At 34.7% G+C, this 18,849-nt stretch overlaps 1 protein-coding gene across 1 annotated transcript in view; it reads right to left on the bottom strand.

The window, feature by feature from the left end:
• The window catches only part of TMPRSS15 (transmembrane serine protease 15), a 132,772-nt gene that overhangs the window by 47,565 nt on the left and 66,358 nt on the right, over window positions 1–18,849 (bottom strand). Inside the window, exons 14-16 of the mRNA XM_056109423.1 lie at window positions 14,556–14,645; window positions 12,039–12,164; window positions 10,123–10,263 (exon numbers count right to left, since the gene is read on the bottom strand). Of these exons, the coding sequence (XP_055965398.1) occupies window positions 10,123–10,263; window positions 12,039–12,164; window positions 14,556–14,645 (357 nt within the window). The remainder of the gene's footprint in view (window positions 1–10,122; window positions 10,264–12,038; window positions 12,165–14,555; window positions 14,646–18,849) is intronic.

Below are 18,849 nucleotides of genomic sequence, written 5' to 3'. Positions count from 1 at the left end.
AGATGATACTAAAGATTTAATGCTGTAGTTGGCAGCACATTTTAGTACTTTAAAAAGTGAGTTTTCATTCACAGTTAAGAAAATTTAGTACCAGAAACTAGAAAAGTTTTTATTCTTTTTTCTAATTTCTATTCTTTTCTAGTGAAGTATCAACCAGAAATCTATCTTTTTACATGGGCAAAAGAGGAAATTTGGAATAAAATAATGAATAAAAATAAAGTTCTATTTATTCTCTCATTGGTTCTGGTTATTAACTATAGCTATGACATTCATAATGTCCAGATCCTTAATTTTAATATTCTCTTAACATTAATGATTGGCAAGATATTTGGCACAGACTAGGAAATGAGCAGATGTTTGTTAAATATTAGGTAAATTAATTTATTTTAAGTGAGTGGTAAACCTAAAAATTCTGTAGTAAGCTTAATAAATAGAGTTGTCACAAGTTAACACTATATTTATAAAAGTGAAGTCAAAACATGCATCTTTAAATTAGGCAATTGCTTACTAATGAGTTATTGATTTAAAAAATAAAATTAGGACCAGCACATAGAACAGCAGTTAGGCACATGCCTAGCATTTGTCTGACCTTGGTTTGATTCTTGACACCACATGGTCCCCTGAGTACTGCTGTACGCTAGCCTGGGTCCCCCAGAGACCTCCTGGTAACCAGGTTTTATCTGGCACTTCAGACAGGATCAATATCACATCACCCCCCTTGGAATTGAAACAAAGTCATAGTTGGCCCACAACCATCAGTGGGACCCTCAGGTCTCCTAAGCACCACTTGGGAGGTCTCTTCTTGCCCTCTAAATAAGATAAGAAAACTTTTATAAGTTCCAAGTTTTATAAGTTATAAAGATAAATCTTACTCAGTTGGGTTTGAATGTTAATTAAAATACTGACTCCGGACTCCTACAACTTGATTTGACCTGCAATTTGGCCGATCTTTATGTATTTTTGATCTTACACAAGCAAATCAGCCCTAAGACTATTTCTTATTAAGTGGAAATAAATACAACTTGTGTTTCAGGCAAACCATGAGAGTAATTTAAACAACAAAAATTTTTAAAATGGCCCTACTCTACCTATTCAGGACTACATTTCCCAGAAGATGCATGCCAAGCAGGAAAAATTCATGGAAACATCAGTCCATACAGCCAAAAACTCCAGGGTGCCCATGGGGGTGGGCGGATTTTGTAACTGCCTAGTAAATACTCAGGCAGCTGCACACAGGTACCCACAGTAGTCATGCCAAGCACTCAACTCCAAAGCTTCACGAATATTCTATGCAAAGGTGGCAAACTGCAGATAATTTCAGGCACCCAGTGCCCAGGCTGAGAACTCTGATGTTTTTCAATTTCCAGGTAGACAGTCTCTCCCAAAGTTCTTACCTTTGGAAGCCCCAGAACTTCACCCACCTCCCACAGCACATTGATTTATTGTCCAAGACCATAAATCCTGCCTGAAATCTGAAATTCCAGTAGGAACACATCAAATTAGACTGGAAAGCAACACAAGCCAAATAAACTCAACAAACGAAAATAATAACACATGGCGCATTCAACAACAGCTTAATCAATACATAGACAAGAACTTAACAACCCCAAGATCAAACATAACAATTTTCACATACACTAATTTTTAAAATGCTTATTGATTTTAATATTGGAACATTGTTATCGAATCAATTTTAATTCTAGAATTGTAGTAACAGTTGTGGCTTTTGTACTTCCAAATAAATATAGTATTAAAAAATAAACATATAATAACAACCTGGGAAATGACTCAAGTGGTAGTGCATATACCTTGCAGGTATGAGACCCTGGTTTCCATCCACAGTACTATGTATCCTCTCTGAGCACTGCTGGCAGAGGCTCTAGGCCACTGAGCACTGTTGGAATTGACCTTCTTCCAAATGACAATAAAATACACTTAGCACATCAATACTGATCAATTAAATAGTCAATAGTAATATTTTTGCAGCAAACACTAACATTTAAAAATTGTCAATAACACTGATTTTTTTAAACTAAAATTCTTACATTCATATACTATCTGCTGCACTTTCTCATGCCTAAAACTGGATAAGAAGAAATAATATCTAAGATGTTCCTATAGGAATATCACAGTAGTATTGAAAATATGAGCATACATTTTTAAAATTCTAAAATTCTATATATTTTTAACTCAAATATAAATAACGGTAAGAAAAGTTTCTTTTTGAGAAAGACATGTTTGGCTTGCTATTCTTATAAATCTTTTTTCTTATGAGAAAATTCAGTTACATATCTCAAATATAATAATACTATTAGGGATTTCTTGTAAATGTAATTATCAATTTGCTTCACAGAAACATATTTTTAACCAGATTAGTGAAATAATAAATGAGCAAAGATGACTACATATACTACAAGAAGCAATTAATATATTCATCAAATTTTTATTATCTTTATATAATAACTTTATTTTAAAAATAAATGTTTAAATCTAGATATATATGTGTTTGTATTTATATACGTATTTTACAATCAGTACTTTAATATGTTTAAAGAGTTGAAAGCACTAATTATATATCCATGATCAAATATCCTAATATACTTATAGAATAAAAATGACTGCTGGACATTTTTAAATGATCTCATTACGTTGTTTTCATAGCTTATTAAAATCATTATGCAGAAATGAGTTCTTAATGTCAATAATTTAATAATAGATATACTTATTGATAATTTTATTCATTCATGTAGTCAGACTATATTTAGAGAAATACATTTTCATTAAATACAAATAGATTAAAATATATGAATAAAATTTGTATAATATTTTATAATTAAAATTCAATTTTGTGCCCTAGTCAATATTAACATTATGCTTATTTATAAAAAATAAATTGTTTCTGTATAATGAAAGCATAGGACCAAAAATGTTAATTGGTGAAAAAACACAGTTGGTGACCTGATTAGAAACAATAAATTTTGAGAAGAGTTATAAATAAGTTCACTGAAAATGTTTTTAACATAAATGATTTGGGTACTAATTCTTTCCAACAGACAGCATTTGGGTCTCATTAGAAGTCTTTAATCCAAGAGTTTAACTCTCTGTGTGCTCTGAAATCTTATGTCTGATCATTCAATGCCAATGGTGAGAGAGGAAGAGTGAAATATATCTAAGAATTTGAATTTTCCTATCTCCTTTTTATAAATTTCCCATTAGCCCTGCCTCATTTAGTCAACATATGCTTGGTTTTAAATGGAACTCAATTAATCTCTAAGGCACATGCCACACAAGCTGGGGTGGATGCTAAACCTTTAAATGTAATCAGCTGTCACTTCCACAGTTGCCTGCTATGTACTATTGAATCAGAAGAAATGAAGAAGCATTTATAGGAGACTGGTCTCAATAAATCTATATCTCATATAGTCTAATAGAAATGGAAATGCTGAAAATACAATAAAGGAGATCAAATATATACTGTTGAATTGTTTCATATTTCAATTGAAATCTTTAGAAGCCAACAGTAGAATATCTCAGAAGATAAATGAAGTACATAAATGCTGACAATTTGTGATATCTCTTTCCACACCTTATCCGCCCATCCCCCCAAATGGTCACCAAAGCAGAGTAGCAATATAAACTGAAGTCTCTGCCCAATCTTTCTTTCCATTACTAGCTTGATTATCTTCCACTGCCAATTCCCTGTTTCTGTAATTGCTTTTCATTCTTTTGTTGTAAAAATCTCACTGGGAAAAGATTGTACTGATGACAATTCAATGACTCCATTTTTTCTTCCCCGGTTACATCTGTTTCTTGTTCGGAAGGAATGTGAAACCATATCACCAGCATATTTACCACACAGTCCTGGTTGAGAGTGACTCAATTCTAGTCTCAGCCAAGGGAATTTTCTCTTTAAATGATTTACATTCTTAATTACATGGAATAATATTAATTGAAATCTAGTTAACTGGCACACAAATATAAACTACATCACAAATTGGCTCTCAATTTTGTATAAGTGATCGGTTATCCTATTTCAATGTCCTGAATAGAAATGGTTTGTCATATTTTTCAAAATACTAGTTGCATTTTATCTCTTTTTGAAAAGCTAATGAAAATCAGTAACTGTGTTATACTTAATGGAAGAGATGTGTTGCTTTCCCCTTCATCCCCTCCCCATGATCCTTTCTCCTTTTTCTATGCCTGCCCTACTTTTAACTTGGAATTAAAAGTATGAGGTTTTAATACCTAGTATTTCTCTAAAATGTTACTTTTGAAGATAGTAGAGTGGGTCCAAGTTATCTCAGTTGTTTGAGTTTCTAAATAAATTCACTCTCATTTTTGTTTGTTTCTAGTCCACACCCAGTAGTGCTCAGGGCTTACTCCTGACTATGTTTGGAGATCACCCCCAGTGCTGCTGAGGGTACCATATTGGCTGCTGGGTACTGAATCTGGGTAAACTGAGTGCAAGGCAAACACCTTATCCATTGTATAATCATTTCAGCCCCTCACTTTCTTACTTTTTAAAACTTTTAGTTTTTATAAATCTTATTAGAATATTTAATCCCTATTGAAACTTAAAACTTAGAATGGGATTTTACTTTTTTAAACAGCCAAAATAAAGACCTGGTAAGTTTTAGATCTATCTAGCCAGATCCAAAAATTATGTAATTTTTGCAATTATAGCTTTATGTTAGCTTTGACAGTTCTTTTCTTTGGAAATTTCTTTTATTTACAAATGTGGCTTGAATTTTTTTTTGAATCATTGTTCCCATTATAAATTTGCATGCTTTTGAAATAACTGCTTATTGTTTTTGCCTTCTTGATAAGGCTTTTGCATATTAATTATTATAAATATGTGGGTATTCTGGGATCATAGCTTTTGAATAAATAATTAGGCTTTGCAATTGATCAAATTAAAAAAAAACCAACGTTCATTTTAAATAATTTGCAAAAACTTATAGCAGATCAGAAAGCATAATCTTATTGTGTATAAGTTAAAATAGGAAAATAACTCTACCCAAAGATAGACATAGATTTCCAAATATTTTAAAATGTAAGTGAGTGGTTTACTTACTTTACTTAAGTGAGTGGTAAATATCACATAGTTTTGCATATATTTAGTAAACTATCAGAATCTACCTTTTATATTAATTTCCTAGAAAATATTGAGTTATAATGATCATATAAAATGAAAATAAAACTGTTTTATATTTATTACCCCGTTTTTCATTACATATTTTACTTTCTATGTAGCATTACGCCTATTAGTTCTGACTAAACAATACCTATCTGAAATCGCATTATCTTAAAAAGTCTCTCAGGCAGACACTGGAGAAAGTATGTAAGGGTTAAGATTCACGAATTGCATGTGGCCAACCCTGGTTCAATCCCCAAAACCATAAAGTCTCCTAAACATCTCTGGGTGCAGCCCTAGAGGCATTAGAGCACTGTCAGAGTGACCTGAGCAATTCTCAGGACTGCAAGACTCAGTTAGCACTGAATCCTTAGACCCAGGATTGAACCCCTGCCTGGCCTACATGGCCTACTGTAAAAACTATATCTTAAGCGGGAGCAGGAGAGGGCTGTGAAGATGATGATGTGTTGTTGGCCTGCTCTTGGGGCAGCTCTCTCTTGCCGCCCACGTTCGGTGCTCACGAGCTGCTGTGTATAGACCGGATTGGGATGGCTCCTCCTTTGTGCTTTGCTTCTGTGCACTCTTCTGTCTGTCTCTCTATTTCTGACTCTGTCTCTGTTGTCTCTCGTCTGGTCTCTTCCGATCTTTCTCTCTGGAGCTCTTCTACCCTTGGCTCTGGATTCTGACTCTGCCCCTGGATTCTGACTTTGCCTATGGACTCTGACTCTGCTCTCTGGATTCTGACTCTGGCCCCCCTCTGTTCTTACAGTCTTAGTTTATATAGTAATCACATAAGGTGGTGACTCAAAGGTGGGTTGAACATTAACAAATCAACAGAGAGGTAAGACCACTCCTCCAGGAGATTAAATCAAGGATAAAACCTAATCTAAAGAGATTACTCTGGATTACTAGAAGATCCACTTAAGGGTGAGACCCCATTAAGGGTGTGTTGCTTTCTTCTTTCCTCAACTAGTAATCCACTTAAATAGTTGTAGTAAATCTACTTCTAATATTTCTAGCAATGCCATTCTATATGAGCACAGTAAGAGATATCAATTTAAAGTTTGGTTCTTCCTGAGGATGTTTTACCACAGTCCTCAGGCCAGTTTAGTCTTCCTAAGCCCAGCAGGGTCCTAGTCTCATCGTTACTTTTGGATCATGACAGCATTTGTCTATGACCATGTTCTCAATTTATAGTTGAATATTGTGGTCCATTTCGAAGCCAGAGTAGCTCACAGCTTTCCCTGGGCCCATTCTGTGCCTCGTTGGGACCCTGCTTTTGGTGTGCTAGGAACTAAGAGCAACTGGATTGAGAGCAGATGCCCAGGAGTAAATGTTATTGGAGTCAATCAACTCCCAAGTTACAAAGCATAATATTAACTATCTTCCATATGGAAAGGACATTGCTTTAAGGTAAACTAAGTTCCCTGTGGCAAGGCTGAAAGGACAAACCCATTGTTATCCTACAGCCTACAATCATTAGGACAGGATCGCTGGTCTCCTGAGTAGCAATGTGACTGCCTCTTCTCCCAGAAGAAAAGAAAATAATACAATTTTTTTTAAAAAAGTACTACATTATAAAAAATATATTTCTCCTTCATAGTTATTTCCTGGACTGGAGTGATAGCACAGTGGGTAGGTCATTTGCCTTGCATGCGGCCAACACCAGTTTGATTCTTCCATCCCTCTAGGAAAGCCCAGCAAGCTACCAAGAGTATTTCTCCCACATGGCAAAGCCTGGCAATTTACGCATGACATATTCAACATTCAATATGCCAAAAACAGTAACATCAAGTCTCACAAATTGTTGTGAGACGTTACTGGTCACTTCTTGAGCACATGAATGAACAAAGGGCGGACAGTGCAGTGCAGTACTATTTATTTCCTATCTACACTTTAAAGGTTACATAAGAAAATAACATAATAAATCTATTTTTGAATTAAACACGATGAATGTTAACACTACATCACAAGAGAAAGAAAGAGAGTAAATAAAGCAGTATCAGAGAAGCATCCAGCCAAGTTCCAGAGACTATAATACAAAGCTTCCTCAAGAGAGTGACGCAGAGTCTCCTGCCCCCACTCCTGGCTGCCTTTACCAGGGCCACTTGGAGATGGGCATGTTGAGTCTCCTTCCCCGCCCCAAGCAGAGCCCCGGCTCTGGAACCCAGCCATAGCCATGCTCAAGGCATGCTCCACATACTCAGACGAGCCTCACGCATGAAGGAACTGGCAGAGGAACCCAGGTGTGGTGGACCCGGGGCTGAGATCTCCAAGCCTGCTTGGATCCGGACTGGTCCTCCTCCATCCATATCCTCCATTTTCCAGTAATTTGGCAGTCACGCCAACAAACTGCCCCAGGAACCATGTAATCCCATCAATGGCCAAGATCCAGAGACCATAAAACAAAGCTCCTGGAAGCCCGTAGCAATGAGGCCATGCAACCTTTATAGTCTAGTTCTCACTCTCTTCTCCCTCTTGGAGAAGACAGCAGGTAACCAAGAGTATCCTGCCCTTATGACAGAGCCTGGCAAGGGGCGTATTCGATATGTCAAAAACAGTAACAATAAAGGGTCTCATTCCCCTAACCCTGAAAGAGCCTCCAATGCGGCACCCTTGGGAAGGATAAGTAAAGAGAGGCTGCTAAAATCTCAGGGGTAGGACAAATGTAGACGTTACTGGCACCTGTTTGAGCAAATCAATGAAAAATGGGATGACAGTGACAGTGACAGTGACAGGGAAGCATGATCATCACTGAAGCGTGAAATCAGCCACAACAAAACAAATTTATCAAGGCATAGAATCAGTGACAATTCAAAATGGTAGTCTGTAACTGTCTTTGTTTAAGTGAAGTAAATAGCTTTATTCTGAATACATAAGATAGAAGAGAAGGTGAAGAGAGAGGCAGATAGAGGTAAAATAAAAGAGAAATTATGTACTCCATGCTCAGATATTGACAAGTAAAATATGGGATGTACTTAAAATGCCTTTACTAATATTTTCTAGAGAACTGATTTAATTATCTTTGATTTAGTATCTGACTATATACTCATAATTACAATTTAAATACTATTTAAAAGTAAATAGTTTAATTTTCAAATTTATTAATTGTAAATATTATTAATTTCTCCTTTTTGATAGATTTTATTTGAAGACAATCTCTGATTTTCTGTAGATCTCTCAGATCTTACTCTTTTTACATCACTTTTCCTCCACAGGTTTTAGTACTTCTTTGCTATTTCATGAATTTATTGTTTCACTGATTTATGCCAGCATTACCTGTAAACTACTAATAGTTGCTTCTAGAAGGTGTATGTTAAATGAAGCAAGTCAAGTGGAGAAAGACTAACACAAAGTTTCAATCATATGAGTTATAGAGACGAATTGATAAAATTAGTGACCCAAATAAAGCAAAAATAAATTTTTAGTGTATAAAGCTGATCAGTGGTTACTAGCTTGTAGAGGAAAAGTGAGGAGGATAATTAGGTGAAAGGGAACAATTGTAGAGTGAAAGATAGATTTGGACTCTCAGAAGTTGAACTTACTGTAATATAAAAATGCTTATTTTAAATTATGCATCATAATTTTTATAAATATTTTATAAAATATAATAGCACAGTGGTAGGGCATTCGCCTTACAAGCGGCCAACATGGCCGACCCGAGTTCGATTCCTCCGCCCCTCTCGGAGAGCCCGGCAAGCTACCGAGAGTATTTGATATGCCAGACACAGTAACAACAAAGTCTCCAATGGAGACGTTACTGGGCCCGCTCGAGCAAATTGACAATCAACGGGAGGGCCTTTACCTTTACCTTAATATTTATTCAATAAATTGAAGAAAATGAATACTAATAATGAAATCTAGAACAGACTGATCAGATTACTATTTTTTTTTTCAGTTAAATTGCTTAGCCAAAGATTCTTACAGTTTATTTTCAGGGACAAAGTGTAGGTAAAATAAAGGCTGATCTTTATAATTGCAGTAAACTGAAAGCATATATGATGAAAGTAAACTGAGATGAAATAAGTGGTAGATTGTCAGTGGAGAAACAAAATAATGCACTGGTGAGTCTGGGTTTAGATATAGGATAAAAAAAAAATCCATGCTCTAAATTTTTCCCTTTCAGAGATTGTATAGAAAATAAAATTGACCACACTCTTCTATGAAAATTCAGGTGCATGCTATATTTCTGGCATATTTGTTTACACTAAAGAAAACCAGTGAGTTGAGGTATATCAGTATACAAAAGATCATTATTCAAGAAGAGTAGCATGTGGTCAAGATCTCTATTGTTGATCTTTATATATATTTAAGATTTATATCCAAACTATAGATGTATAGATATAGACTGAGCTGGAGATATAGATTTGTGATGGGCAGGCGGCCCACACTGCTTTCTTGCTGATTCTTACATGAAATGAAAATTAGGGCAAGGAGATTATTCATGTCAGTAAATATCAACATGGAATTTCCTTATCCTTAATATTAGCACTAATATTACACTGGTCGACTCTAATAAGATAATGATGATCCCCATTCCCCACCCCCGCAGGAGTGGGGGATGATAGGGGACTTCAAAGTAAATGCTCAGGAGGTACAAGGGAAGCACCAGAAGATGCTATGCTAATGAGGCCAGAGGTTTAATGCGAGGACTTGAGATTGCTGTGTGCCCCAACCCTGTGGTGCTGGGGGACACCCCTTTGGTGTTGCTTGTGGAACCACCATGGTAACATCCAACCGTTCTAAATGCTTAACACGTTAATTTTCTGTGAAGAACATTCATGATCACACGCCAGAGAAGAGCAAGTTAGTCTGCTGACAAGAATAAAGTCTTTCTTTCAACAAAACTTAGATAATGTCTAAAGAAAGATTTGCAAAAGAACGAAGAAAATCTTTATTCACTCATATTTAGGCATGGGAATCTACATATTTTTATTGCTTGACTCCAAAAGTTGCAAAGAAATCTTTAGATTGAAGGGCACACTTACCTGGAACCCCCAAGTGATAGCCAGTCGTGAAATTGGCTTTAAATCCTTTTTTTGCCAACTCATCATCCGAGATGAAAAGCACAGTCATTCTGTTGGTGGTTGAAAAAACGTCCTTGACAGGTCCTGGCCCTGTGTACACAGCTGCCCCAAAGAAAATGAACTTAGTGAGTTAAAACTTTCAGTATAAAGGGAAATCTTTATTTTAGATTTCATCCTATATACATACACTGCTCAGCTCCATGTAACTGCTTATAAAACAGTTATATGTAAATATTTCTGCATATGCTTTTACATTTTGGGCACTGCCTCTAGGAAAGCTAACTTGATAATTTTCAACATTCCCTGAGAAATATTGAAAAATTTATAATTCTATTAAAAATTATTCATAATAGTATCTGACTTATAGCACTGACTATTTGAAATTTTTATTATTTCAGCAAAATGATTATTTGCTTACTTTTAAAGAACTTTAAGGAACCTTAACTCCCTTAGTAAATTGTATCTAATATGTTTCACATCTTTGAGTTGAGCCATAATGAATCTGAAAGAGGATGAATTAGACTGCTAATATAAAACTACAGGGTAGTTTTGAAAAACCTCTCCACTGATCCATGGATTTGGAGTTTATAAAAACAGATATTCTTCAACAAACAATAAAGCCATAGGTTAATTAGAAATACATTAATATCATTAAAAGTATCATGAGGAAAATCTGAAAGAGATTTTGTTTCAGGAGATTAGATTTTTTGTAGACATTAAGAACCCAAAATTCTTTTTGATAGGACAACATGATATTCAAATGGGACACCTACTATGAATGAGTTTTCAAACTACATATTCAAAAGCCAAATCTGAAGTTCTCGGTTGAGGCTGGCACTAGCTTCCTGGCCCTACCAAGACTTTCATTTTTATTTGTTCTCTGAGTGACTCTAAAAATTAGCATTCCAGATGTTTGTGAGGTTTTACTTAAGAATCCTACACCAGGAATGATGAATTAGCCTGGTTGAGGAGTCCTCTCCTTCTCTCTGGCCCTTCAGATTAATGAAAGTGTTCCTAAGTATCTTCATCCCTGGTTCCAGGGTTCACATAATTATATCATGATTGCATAGTCATTGAAAGACATTTTATAAAAAGATTAATATTTATTCAAAGCACAATTACATAATAAATCTTTACTTGTAAAGTGCACTATTTCATGTATTCCACTTGACCCCTTATGCATCTTCACAATTTAATTTATCTTATCAAGAGACACTGAACCTAAAGTTGGCAGTAGTTTACTAAGGTAATAGGTGCTTTATGTGTTCAAAAGATTTTTATTTGCTAACTCGCATTTTATGATGTTAGGACAGAAGTTTTCTCTAGAATATGAGTCCCTCCATGTTTATTAAAAAATAAATAAACAATAGATATTTTTTAATTTTGGTAAATTTTGGCACATTTTCCAATATTTTCAATATTACAAATAATAATAAAATATATATTGAATTAATTTTCAAATTTTGTGTAACAATATTTTGTATAACAAACATTACTTTGCTACTTTGAAGTTAATATGACCTAATAGCAATCTTTAGACATTTGATCTATGTATGATGCAAAGAAAACTGCATAATGAGTGTCCTTAGCTCTTAATCTCCAAAGTGCAAGATTATTGTAGTGAATTCATAATAGATTCATGGAACTGCTGACTCAAAAATACTAATCCTGGTTTACTAAGACACCTCAAGAATAATGTAATTCTGTAATAACTGCAAGAACATCTGATAGTGAAAACTGCATATAAAACAGAAAATGGAAGTATGCTATTGTTTTATTTTAATTTTATTGGTTGCCAAAAGCTGGTTACTTTTAATGAGAAATTTTCTCTTCCTTAGTTCAATGGAACCTTCATGATATTTCAATTCCAGACTTACCTAAGAGCAAGGAGTCATCTCCTTCACCATCTCTGATTTCAACCACATCTGCAATATTTTCCAAGTCAAATTCTTGAAAATGAAGTTGTATGTTCTTTCCCTTTTGTGCATTTAAATTCCATATGCCTTTAAATGAATAAATAACAACACATTTGAAAATGCATTTCTTTTGAGTCTTCATAAAAGCTTTATGCTTTTGAGAATAACAAATCCTGTTCAAAAAATATTTTTACCATTTTGTGAAAACTAAGAGTACAACATGTTTTTCCCTCTAGGTCTGTGTAAAAAATACATTGATTTAGTCAAGATTATTTTTAGTAAAATTTCAATTAGATTTGTAATTAAATTTACCTTGCTTATATGAAATGAAAAGCTTTAATCTTATATATTTCCTTTCAATGCTAAAATCTAACATTTATAAATAGCAAATGATAATAATATTTTGCTCCCATGTATTTAAATCACCATCATTAAATTTAGATGAAATGATGGTGATTGCAGTGTAATTTGTAAAGTGATCAAACTTACCATTTAAGTATCTTTTGTCATTCAGGCTTCTTTTACATATGTTTTTTGCTTTGATTTTTTTTGAGAGTGTTTCAGAACAATACTCAGGATATACCCCAGGAACTGCTTCTAGTGATACTCAGTCATCTGGGATTTGGTTATGCTTGAACCCAAAAGAGTGGTACTGTTGGGCCATGCAGTGCCAAAGACCACCAGAACCCATCTTGATGTCGCTTGGGCACTTCCAGAGCCACACCTAGAGATGAAGAGGCCTCCCCTCTCTGAGTTTTCCTATAGTAAGTACATGTGGTGTCCCTCCATTTTTAGTACCTTGCCCCCTTACAACAATAACTTAGTCATTATGTGATTCTTTAAAATGTAACAATCTCAAACCAGACTACTGTTGGGTTTTGCTCTACTTATTTAAGTGTCTAGCAAAGTGTTTAATAAATATCTGTTTCCAGATTAACACAAAATATCTTTGAATTATGCTTCTAATGATTTATTTTTCAGAATTTGGGGGGTGTACATTGGGCCACACAGAGCAATGCTCAGTAGTAACTCCTGGCTCTACACTCAGGAATGACTCCTGGCAGTGCTCAGGGGATTTCAGGGATAGAACTAGGGTAGGCTACAAGCAAAGCAAGCATCCTACCTGCTGGATTATTTCTCCAGTCCCTATTTTTCAAATAATTTTAAGTCTCTTGGGATAAGGATTGGGCAATACCAGTATTACTTGTAGCTCTGTGCTTAGAGATTGCTTCTAGTATTGTTTGGGGGACCAGGTATAATTTGGGGGACCGAACAAAAGTATGCCTTGTGAAAAGTTAGTACCTTAACCTCTGTACAATGTCTCTTGCTCCTTATACCAGGAGTGTGTTGAATTTTTTTTTCTTTTTCTTTTTGTGTCACACCTGGCGATGCACAGGGTTTACTCCTGGTTTAGCACTCAGGAATTACTCCTGGTGGAGCTCAGGTGACCATATGGGATGCTGGGAATCAAACCCGGGTCAGCCATATGTAAGATAACACGCTGTACCATTGCTCCAACCCCCCAATTTTTTTCAATGTGAAATAGATATTATAATTTCTGGTTACTCAAAGAAATTAAATTAAGTGCTGTTCATTTATTTGCTTATTTGAACCACATCTTAATCAAATTATGACACTACTCTTCCATGAAAGTTATTTTTACTTATCTTTGGATAATTTGAAGGATTAAAGTTAACATTTTCTAACAACACACTTTTCTCTATCCTTGGGTCTCTCTTTCATTGGCAGAAGTTTCTATTAAAAGAGTCATGTTAACATGGTAAAATAAGAGAAATATGTCTGTATCTTATACTTGGTACAATGGAATCTTGGTACAAAAAGGAATCATCATCTTTAACAAAAACTTCATAAAGCTTTTATTAACTTCCTTATTTACTAATAATGACCTAGAGAAAGATTGTGCTCAGTTTTAATAAACTATTCATTTCTTATACTTTAGTAGTCCTCATTTCATCTTTTATACTGGGAACCTAATTAATTAGTCTCATTGCCTGCTTTATTGATTTTAGTTAATATTTACAATTGACTACTTTTGATATTTCCCATATATTTTATTCTATGAAATTCTTATATATATTACTGAAATTCTATCCATAAATAAGGTTCATGACTATGTGAGCATTACATGGAGTAACGTGGCTCTTTAGTTTAGTGATTTCATTCTGCTTTTATATTTGAGAATTAGAACAACACCTTCAAAGAAATATTCAGAGAATCAGCTCAATTTGTATAAATTAGTCCTTGCAATAAAATAAATGCCCAAAATTTCAGCTATCACTAATTGTTACTCTTCTTGTTCTCATTATGGTAAGCAGTTTCACCGATGTGGTAAGTGAATTCACACTTGGAAAATTTACACTTTTGTTGTGTCGAGAGAACGTTCTACTCATGATTTACCTATTTTCCCTACCCCCCTCTTCCCCACACACACAGGGCTTCGAAGAACAATATACTCACAGAAAGCCTTATTGGGATAGTTATTTGGAAAGTTCGTAGAAGTAAATGTTGTATTTGGCTCCCACAATTCAAAAGGTCCTCCACAATCCGCTGTAAAAGAAATTAATGAAGAATCATTAGTGACACAAGGTTGGTTTCAGAAAGGTAATACTAAGTTCCAGCAATGTTCAGTTACATTTCCCACAATTACATCTTTATTTTTTTCTTCTTATATTTATTTATTGAATCACTGTGGGAAAAGTTACTAAGCTTTCAGGTAGCTTTCAGGTTTAAGTCTTGGTCGGTAATACAATGGTCAAACACCTCTCCCTCCACCAGTACTCATTTTTCACCACCAAGAACCCCAATATACACTCCCATCCCACCCCTCCCAATGACTGTGAGGCAGATGATTTCCACTTAACTCTTCTCTACATTGATTACATTCATTATTTCTACAAAAGATGTACCATTATTGTTTAGAATTTCCCCCCCAACAATCAGAATCGCTGAAAAGGCATTGCAAAATACTTTGTTTTCTATAGCTGGTTATGAGAATTATATCTTTAATATAATTACAATTACATCTTTAATGATAAATTTTACAGTTAAAAAATTGTGCAACTTATGTTAGGAAAGATACAGGTAAAAAGTTCTTTTATTTTTAAAAATAAGCATGTCAAAATCTTATGTATTTTTATGTTCTTTGATAATCTCCAAAGGGCATTAGTTAGTATTTACTAATTTTGTTTTATACAGTGGTAGCACTGCATTGTCGCACTATCCTCCCATTGTTCATCAATTTCCTTGAGCAGGCACCAGTAACATCTCCATTTTGAGACTGGTTATAGTTTTATTTTGGCATATCAAATATGTCACAAGTAGCTTGCCAGGCTTTGCCATGCAGGTGGAATACTCTCAGTAGCTTGGCGGGCTCTCCGAGAGGGGCGGAAGAATTGAACCTAGGTCTGCCACGTGCAAGGCAAACACCCTACCCGCTATGCTATCACTCCAGCCCTTCTACAGTGGTATATGTGTTATTTATTTATTTATTTTAATTTTTTGCAGAGGGGGGCATTTTTTTATAGATTCTATGAAATAAGGTTACAAAATTACTGCTCTACAAAATAAAAATTAATCTTTATAATATAATAAATCTTAAAAGAACTCATAAATCATGAAATTGCCATTTCATTCTCTGTCCTCCACCCCGATGGGCTATGCTCAACAGTGCTCAGGGTCTTCTCCTGGGTTTGTGCTTGGGAGTTGCTCATGGCAGTGTTCAGGGGCCCTAGGTGACACCAAGAATCCAATCCCACTAAAACATACAGAGCATGCACTCAGTTTTGTTAGCAATCTCTCTGTTCCCTTATTTTACTATTCTTTTCTTCCAACTTGTTTTCTGTATAGGACATTTATCATCACTTTCATTGCTTTCATTGAGAAATTTGACTTTAAGATGATCAAAACTAAAACGTCACTTGTTTAATATTATTCATTTACAACAATTGTTTCACTAGGGGCTAGTGAAATGGTACAGCCAGTGGACAAGGGATTTTCTTTTCATGAATCTAACCCAAATTTAACCCTATGCACTACATGTGGTCCCTTGAGCACCACCAGAAATGATTTCTGATCAAAGATCTAAGGGTAAGACTAGACTCTCACTGATCAGAGGCAGATGTGGCCCAAACCCCACTGCTTCAAAACAGAAAAAATTTCAATAAACTGATGTTATCCATCATTGTCTAGAAATCAAATTGGAACTTAGCTTTAATATAAGTGTATAGAAATGCCTCATTATAAGTATAATCTCTTAAATGATAAATTTTTATGAGATTCATACTATTTTATATTTATCTTATTATTTGAAGAATCAAATATAAAAATTTAAAAATACTAAAAGTACCCCATTTCTTTTGTTTTTATTATCAATTTTGCTCAAGATAACAAGATAATACAAGTAACCTAATCTTAAAATATAAATAACTAGGATAATCATATATATTTGTAAATAATACAGGAATTGGTTTTCAATAAGATAGAAATCAGAGAGAATAATTCAATGCACCTTACTCAAGGCAGGGCCATCAGTTAAATTTCTTGCTAAATTTATTTTATATATCTTATGCTTTATTAGAATTATTAGAATTATTTCCATTTATTTTTTGCCTCGGCATTTTGGGAATTCTGACATTTAGTGTTTTGGGTCTGTTTTTCTTGTGTAGTTAGATAGGAGAATGATAGGTCTCATTCTCCTAGCCCCGAAAGAGCATTGAATATGGCTCTTTTAAAATCTCAGGCTAGAAAGAAGGAGACGTTATTGGTGCCTGCTTCGAGGTAATTGACAAACAACAGGATGATCGTGATCGTGATGTCTTATTAATGTAGCTTCTTTGAAACAAAAGTGTAATTTTCAAATTTATATATAATTAGTCTCTCCAATTTGGGATCACTATACTTCTGATAGTTCATAGAGCAGCCGTTGCTCTAACTTGGTAATAATATCACTGCCAATAATGTTGTCACCATACAGGACACCTGTTCTGTCCTATAAAGAGGTAGGGTCTTGTCCACCATATACGCCCTTCCATATTATCTACCAGGACCCAATAAGCTTAATGAGAACAATGAACTATCTTACAAAATGTTATCATTTGCAAAGTGCTTCCATGCATATGCCTCACCTAGGGAAATGTGAAAGAAAGATGTGTGGGTTAAAATTGTTTCTCTGAGTTAATTGTCTTATTATGACTTGGTTTTATCATATGTAAAACAGAATTACTTTGGGGGTTTTCAGTTTTGTCATAAAAACTAGAGATAATTTAAGAATAATTTTTTAATTTCCCTGGCACACTTATTATTTTTAATTAGCTAATTTAATTAGTGCATTTTCATATACTAAGTAATTATTATTCTTATTTCCATTTTTAAATGGACACTGGGGGTTGGAGATATTTAATTACTTATTAAAATCACTGACATTTTACATGAAATCTAAGTCAAAACTTAGATTTGACAAAGCTCAGTTCATTTCAAAATCACCCATTGTATATTATGTCTCCTGCTGGGTTCATTAAACTTTGAATATTTTGACCATCTAGTTAATAAAGGCTAGATCTGAGAGAATCATGCAGTGTACATGAAGTGCTAAAGAACAATTTTTTTTTAAAAATTGTTTTGCTTTTGGGCTGCACCTAGCCGTGCTTAGGGCTTACTCCAGGCTTGTTATTCATAGATCACTTCTGGTGGTGCTCAAGGGACCATATGTATGCTGGAGATTGAACTCAGGGTCTACCACATGCAAGGCAAATAAATGCTTTGCACACTGCATTGTCTCTCCAGCTGTTGATGGAGACATGTACAAAATAAAGAGAATGCAGAAAAAGGGCATGAAGACAGGTGACAAAAAGTATATGGGAATTGTATCTATCCACAGTAACTGTCTTCTTAGGGTGACACTAACCTACATTGTGTGACTATCTTGCAAATATTTTTGGAATAAACAAAGACTATACATGTCCTTAACTTCCACATACACAGAGATTCATTTAATTTTATCTAAGTGCTATCAGATACTCCCTTCAAACTTTGATTAGACTAATGAGGAAGTATAACTTCAGGGTTTAAAAACAAAACTGCAAATTTAGCCTCTGCCAGCATGGCTGGGGATTTGACACTAATTAATTTTTGAAATTTTGCTATTCCTTTTAAATTTTCATTATTATTTTTCTCTTTAAAAATATAAAAGTCTCTAAATATTCTCCACCTAATATAGCAAAGAGGTAACATTTTTTAGCGCATATTGAATTTTCAAGACCTGAACACTCAGTACACAGGAAGACCAAAATTCAAACTTTATCAAGGATAATTGCAAAACCATTTGAGGCATTTAGTTTACTTCACATTTCTCCTCTGAGCACAAGTCTTGGGGGAAAATCATTCATTTAAAACATTAAGAATAAGGGACTGGAGAGATAGCACAGAAGGTAGGGTGTTTGCCTTGCACACGGCCAACCTGGGTTCAATTCCCAGCATCCCATATGGTTCCCGGAGCACCACCAGGAGTAATTCATTGTTATGCATGGGTAATATCTATCATGGTTACTGAAGGAAATTGGGAAGGGAGTAAGAGAGATGGGTGAAGAGATCATTTTTATGTTGATGGCAGAAGTTTGGTGGTGGTTTTGATGAATTTCTTATGCATACAGAGCTGTAATGCTTTAACTCCTAAAATACTTAGTCCTGTTCACCAGGATCAATGAATAAAAAGAGGTTTGAAGTTGTTATGCTACTGGCTTTAAAGAGGAAAAAA

This window comes from Sorex fumeus, unplaced genomic scaffold, assembly GCF_029834395.1.
Source record: "Sorex fumeus unplaced genomic scaffold, SorFum_2.1 ptg000265l, whole genome shotgun sequence".
NCBI classification, from domain to species: domain Eukaryota; kingdom Metazoa; phylum Chordata; class Mammalia; order Eulipotyphla; family Soricidae; genus Sorex; species Sorex fumeus.
The sequence above is the reverse complement of the archived record's forward strand: the minus strand, read 5'-3'. Positions and strand labels throughout refer to the sequence as shown.